At 36.3% G+C, this 6,702-nt stretch overlaps 1 protein-coding gene across 1 annotated transcript; it reads right to left on the reverse strand.

Annotated features, from left to right (window-relative positions):
* Window positions 1–989: 989 nt before the first annotated feature.
* Window positions 990–1,922, reverse strand: LOC104999636 (olfactory receptor-like protein OLF4). The gene has a single exon (XM_010855199.1). It carries the CDS (start codon window positions 1,920–1,922, stop codon window positions 990–992), a length of 933 nt encoding a protein of 310 aa, XP_010853501.1.
* Window positions 1,923–6,702: the final 4,780 nt, after the last annotated feature.

The raw sequence follows: 6,702 nt of genomic DNA on the forward strand, positions 1-6,702 counted from the left end.
AACCATGGTGCTGGAGAAGACTCTTGAGAGTTCCTTGGACAACAAGAAGATCAAACCAATCAACCCTAAAGGAAATCAACCCTGAATATTCTTTGGAAGGACTTGTGCTGAAGTTAAAGCTCCAATACTTTGGCCACCTGACATGAAGGGCTGACTCATCGGAAAAGACCCTGATACTGGCCAGAGGAGAAGGGGGTGACAGAGGATGAAATGGTTAGATAGCATCACTGACTCAATGGACATGAGTTTGAGCAAACTCCAGAAGATAGTGAAGGACAGGTAAGCCTGGCATGCTGCAGTCCATGAGGTCACAGAGTTGGACACAACTTAGCAATTGAACAACAGCAACAACATTTTAGACATAACATAAAACCAAGAAAGCATTTATAAGTGACAGTAGCATATTTGCAATATAAGTACATTACCATTAACCTTTTTTGATTGTAATAAAAGTGCTTAAAATTAAGTTTTTGATTTTTGAGTCATTCATTTCAAAGGCAATCATGTCAAATAAGCATATTACTAGCTGCAGTATGACACAGCTACTAGATAAGCTCCCAGGACTTATCTAATAACATTCAAAAGAGATAAATATTTAGGAATACATTTTATCAAGGAGTTGAAAGACATATACACTAAAAACTGTTAGAGACTGATGAGAGAAATCGAAGAAGACAAATAAATGAAAAGATTATCAAGTGTCCATGATTTAGAAGAGTTAATATTATTAAAATATTCATACTACCTGAAGCATTCTACAGATCCATTGCAATCCCTATCAAAGTTAAAGGTATTATTCACAATAAAGCTCAATAAAGTGAGTTACATAAATTGTGTAGAGGAGTTGAATTCATACACATGGAAATTCCAAGAAACAGAGAAAAAGAGGAAGTTCTCCTTCTACAATCTGATAAAAAATATCAATTTCTGGCTCCCTTTATCTCAGTTCTGAAATCACAATACTACTTCAGCCCCAAAACAGTTGGACCTTATGTAGCTGCCATTTCAATGATTCTTTCCAGAGCTTTCTTTATATCTTTGTTCCTCAGACTATAGATGAAGGGGTTCAGCATGGGTGTGACCACAGTGTACATTACTGAGGCTGTTGCACTTGAGTGTGAGCTTTGGGTAGCAGCAGAGCTAAGGTACACTCCTAGGCTTGTACAGTAAAATAAGCAGACCATTGAAAGATGAGATGCACAGGTGGAAAATGCTTTATACTTCCCTTGAGCTGATGAGATTCCTCTTATGGAGGAAACTATCTTAGAATATGAATAAAGAATTCCAGTGAGGGTTAAAAAACCAAACATCCCAGTTGCAAAATAAAAGAACATGTCATTAAAAAATGTGTCAGAACAGGCAAGTCGGACCATCTGATTAATTTCACAGAAAAAATGGGGAATTTCTAAGTCTGTACAGAAGGACAGCTGCAATACTATTAAACTTTGTATCAAGGAATTCAGAGCACTCATCATCCAGGACACCAGCATGAGCAGCCCACAGAGCTGGGAGTGCATGATGACCGTGTAGTGCAGGGGATGGCAGATGGCCACAAAGCGGTCATAGGCCATCACAGTCAGGAGGAAGTCATCCAAACATACAAAGAGTATGAAAAAATACATCTGGATAATGCAGCCTTCATAGGTTATGGCTTTGTTCTGTGCCTGGATGTTCCACAGCATCTTTGGGATGGTAGTAGAGGTGAAGCAGATGTCTACAAAGGACAGGTTGGAGAGGAAGAAGTACATGGGGGTGTGGAGGTGGGGGTCTGAGCTGACGGCCAGGATGATGAGCAGGTTTCCAAACACAGTGATCAGGTACATGCAGAGGAAAAGTCCAAAGATGAGGGGCTGCAATTCTGGTCCCTCTGAAAACCCCAGAAGTAAAAATTCTGAAATTCTTGTTTTATTTCTTGATTCCATATGCTGACTGTGACTCTGAGGAGAGAAGCAAATAATACGATTAATATTCACATGAACTTACATTAGTCACATATTCTAAATGCTACTGCATATACTTTTCAGTCAATACATTAATTTTGATATTCATTGTATGGATCTGGCTTTCTTTTTTATAATTAAATTTATTTATTTTTGATTGAATGGTAATTTCTTTACAATATTGTGTTGATTTCTGCTAAACATCACCATGGTATACCTATGTCCTCTCCCTCTTGAACCTCTCCCCCACCTTCCTCCCCATCGAACAACTCTAGGTTGTTACACAGTCCTGGTTTGGGATATTCTGTGTCACTTATGATGTGGAATTTCTGTCCCAATCTGCTTTTTATCTAACAGGACAAGAATTTTAAACTTTTAATGAGAAATTCTTCATGAATGTAAGGAATGTACAGCGAAGTCTGGCCACATTTTAGGCACTAACTAGGCACACTACTCCAGTACTCTTGCCTGGAAAATCCCATGGATGGAGGAGCCTGGTGGGCTGCAGTCCATGGGGTCGCTAAGGGTCGGGCACGACTGAGAGACTTCACTTTCACTTTTCACTTTCATGCATTGGAGAAGGAAATGGCAACCCACTCCAGTGTTTTTGCCTGGAGAATCCCAGGGATGGGGGAGCCTGGTGGGCTGCCGTCTATGTGGTCGCACAGAGTCGGACATGACTGAAGCGACTTAGCAGCAGCAGCAGCAGACTATGAATAATGGATGCTGAACCACAAAAATCCCTGCAATTCATTGATAGAGAAAAAGTATATAAGGAAATAATAAAATTCTATACAACTTCAAATGGAGACGAATGATATGACAAAATGGAAAACAAATCTAAACGTGAGAGTGAATAGTGCATTCTATTTTTCATGACTGTTGTGGCAAGACTGGCAAACAAGTTGACATTTGAACAGTGACTTCAAGTAAGAATAGGACAGATGCACAAGGTTGTGTGTGGAAGTGTATGCCAGCAGCAGAATGGCCAGCACACTTATAAATACAAATCAGAAATGAAAGCAGTGTTGTTACAACTGATACCAGAGAAATACAAAGGATCATGAAAGACTACTGTGAGCAGTTATAGGGAACAAATTAGAAATTTAGAGATTTCCACTCCAAAGCAGCAGAATACACTCTCTTCTCAAGTGCACATGAAATATTCTCCAAGATAGATGACATCTATCAAGCCTCGGAAAATTTAAGAAAATTAAACTTGTATCAAGCACATTTTGCGACCACAACCCTATGAGATCAGATATCAATCAGAGGAAAAAGAACTGTAAGAAAAATGCATGGCACCTAAACAACATGCTACTGAATAACCTAGAGATCACTGAAGAAATCAAGGAGGAAATAAAAAAAAAAAAACATAAATTCAAATGACAACAGAAACACAATGACCCAAAACCTATAAGATGCAGCAAAAGCAGTTCTAAAAGGGAAGTTTATAGTAATTCAATCAGATCTCAAGAAACAAGAAAAGTTTTACATAAACAATCTAAACTTACACCTAAAGCAACTGGAGAATGAAGAACAAACAAAATCCTTAGGTAGAAGGAATAAAACCATAAAGATCAGAGCAGAAAATACAAAATAGAATTGATGCAAGCAATAGCAAAGATCAGTAAAATGAAAAGTTCTTTGAGACGATAAATAAAATTGATAAACCTTTTACCAGACTCCTCAAGAAAAAAGGGAGAGGACTCAAAAAAATGATATTAAAAATAAAAAAGGAGAAATTACAACTGATACTGCTGAAATACAAAGGATCATAAGACCAGACTTTTCTTAATGATATAAAATGCAAAACTTTTGAATTAGGAAATCTGGAATTGAATTTCAAATCTACCACACCTTAGTTTTTTAAACCTGGAAAGCCAACCTAACCTTTCAAAATGTTAATATCATCATTCAAATAGTGGGGAGAACAGTATCAATCATCCTAAGGTAGTTGACAGATTAATATTTCCTGTTGGTAAATGAATGGTTAACACTTAGGCTAAAATGAGGCGGATTTTTTCTACTCCTCCAATGTCTCTGTTTCTTCAATTCTTGGTCCTCAGTTTCACAGTTTTTTTTTTTTTTCTATTCATTGTTGTCTGTTCCATCTGTCACTGACTGGCACCCCTCTAGCCCTATATTCACTTTGATCCAGATAAATTTTCTATATTGCAAAGTTGATCCTCAAACTTCCTCTCCCCTTTGTGACATTTCAATGGAGAATGAAGACAAGGTTCCTTAGCCTCAAACATGAAGCCTGAGTCTCTGAGACCTGTCGGCCAGCTTCACCTTCACACTGTCCTGCCCTCATCCACATGGATCTCGCGGACACTGAACCTGACTGACTGCTTCACCTGACCCTGCAGCTTTGATGCTCAGTGCTTTACACACCTGTTTCCCTCTTCTTGGAGTCTCACCACAGGTCTATGTGGAAATTTTCACCTCCTTTTCATATCCAAATCTTCATCTACACTTTATGACTGCCAAGACTTATCTATTTTATGAAGCTTTATTTTCCTCTTAATATTTTCACAGAAAAAAAGACATTTTGTGCACTTAATTTTGATAGAAGGGTTATCGTTTTGAAAATTTTATATATGTCCATGTTTTTTATCCATCACCAGACTGTGAGTGCCCAGAGGCACATAGCAGTGCTATACTTACTCACCATTCTTCCATATCAGATTTAGTTTGCTTGGAAAGGTAACTGAATAAATACATATATTGCAAGAAAGAGTGAGAGAAGTTATTTTCAGAAAAATTGGCAATGGTGGAAGAAAACACAGAAGTGTGTCCCTCTGTATCCATGGAGCATTGGCTTCCTGCATATACCAAAATCTGAGGATGAGCAAGTCTCACATAAAATGATGTAGTGTAGTCTTGCACATAGCCTACATATATCCTCAGTGTACTGTATTTTATTTTATTTTTAATTTTTAATTAATTAATTAATTTATTTTACTTTACAATATTGTATTGGTTCTGCCACACATCAACATGAATCCACCACGGGTGAGTGTACTGTATTTTAAATCATCTCTAGATTGCTTATAATACCTGATAACAGAGAAATGTCCTGTAAATAGTTGCTGGTGCTTAGAGTATTCAAATTTTCCTTTCGGGAACTTGCTGAAATTTTCTGGATAGTTTTGATTTGCAAATGGGCAAACCAACAGATGTGGAAGCTGCAGATATAGACGGTCAATTGTACTAACGCAAGTAAGGAGGATATGCCAGAGAAATGTTCATATTCTGAGATTGGGACCCATTAGGGTTTCAGACTATGATATTAAGAATTAAACAGAGTAGTACCAATAAGTTACAAAAGAAAAACTCAGAGACCATCACAAATACATAGTAAGGATAACATGCAAAGCTGTTGCATAGTTCTCTTTGTTCAGTCATGCAAGAGTGTGCATATGCTTGTACTTCTTTGTTTCTATGTGCAAGCATGCTGGACCATAAAATAAAGGCATAGATTTTATAGATAGTCTAAATCTCAAGAATCTACCTCAGTGAAGGCAAGACTAGTTTAAAAAGGGAAATCCTGGTAATGTGAGGTAAACAACATGAATGAGGAGCCCAATAGAAGAGTAAGGTTGCAGAAAGAATAAGTAGCAGTGTGGATTCTGAAGTGACCTCAGACTCTAGGGACCACACACAGACTGAAACTTTATTGCTCCACTTGCCTCACAGTGATATCTACCTTATCCTCCTGATCTGTTATTCCTGTACATATCCATGCTCATTTGACCACAATTGTTTAATATAGTGCAATAGTGGGTGTGCTGGTGTGCTGGTCCTTATTTCATTTTTCTTTGTGACATTATTTGCTGCTATTATTGAGCATTGGTTTTTGATCTCCTTTTTGGCACATCCAGTGGACATTCTCTAGACATGTTTCTTTGCTTGAGTAAGTAATTAATGTATCTATTTTGGTTGTTATGTAATATTTTACAATGTGACTGTGCTACTTACAATTTTGACTGTCTTTCATATTCTTTATCATTAAATTGCTACTAAGTCAATGATAGAAAAAAATATGTTGAGATTGTTAAATTTAAGCTATGGTTCCTATAAAAGGCAATTCCCACCACCCTCCTTGTTTACCCTACCAAGTTATATTCCATGAAGTCCTCCAGGCTGTGAAAATTCATATATTTAAATTATTTATTTATGATTCATGCATTTATTTTATTGTATTAGGCCTTTCCATTATGGTTTAAAATCCAGAAAAAAGACCCTATAGTTTCTTCATTTTCGTTGATTCAAAATGTGCATTTGTATAGAAAAAAGAATAGAAAAGAAAATTCATAAAATAAAAAAAATAAGGAAAATAAGCGCAAGTCTAGTGGATAAAAATAATTATATTTAATGACATTTAATAAAAATTTATGACTGATTTCAGAAATAATACCTTGAAGAGTGAAATTTTAATCACATCAATATGATTCTCATTAAAGAGTAAAATGGCAAAGATCTGAGAATGAAAATTATAAAAATATACTTCTTGAAAAGCTGAAGGAACAATATTTAATGTTTTATTTTTTTTTTTAAGACCTCATTGTATATGGACATTTACCATATGGCCAGATTATATTTCAGTTTAGTAGAAAAAAGTTGGGTTGTTAAATAAAACCTGGAGTAAATGTCTATCTATCTGGAAGAATATGAAATTGGTCCCCTATATCAGGCATCATCAAAAAAAAAAAAAAAAGAAAGGAATATTCCCTCCAAAATTCCACTGAGCAAGAAT

Source organism: Bison bison, unplaced genomic scaffold, assembly GCF_000754665.1.
Source record: "Bison bison bison isolate TAMUID 2011002044 unplaced genomic scaffold, Bison_UMD1.0 scf7180017864358, whole genome shotgun sequence".
Lineage (NCBI taxonomy): Eukaryota > Metazoa > Chordata > Mammalia > Artiodactyla > Bovidae > Bison > Bison bison.

Bases quoted from the DNA above. Each gene is read 5' to 3' on its own strand.
- LOC104999636 (XM_010855199.1), bottom strand. From the start codon at position 1,922: ATGGAATCAAGAAATAAAACAAGAATTTCAGAATTTTTACTTCTGGGG.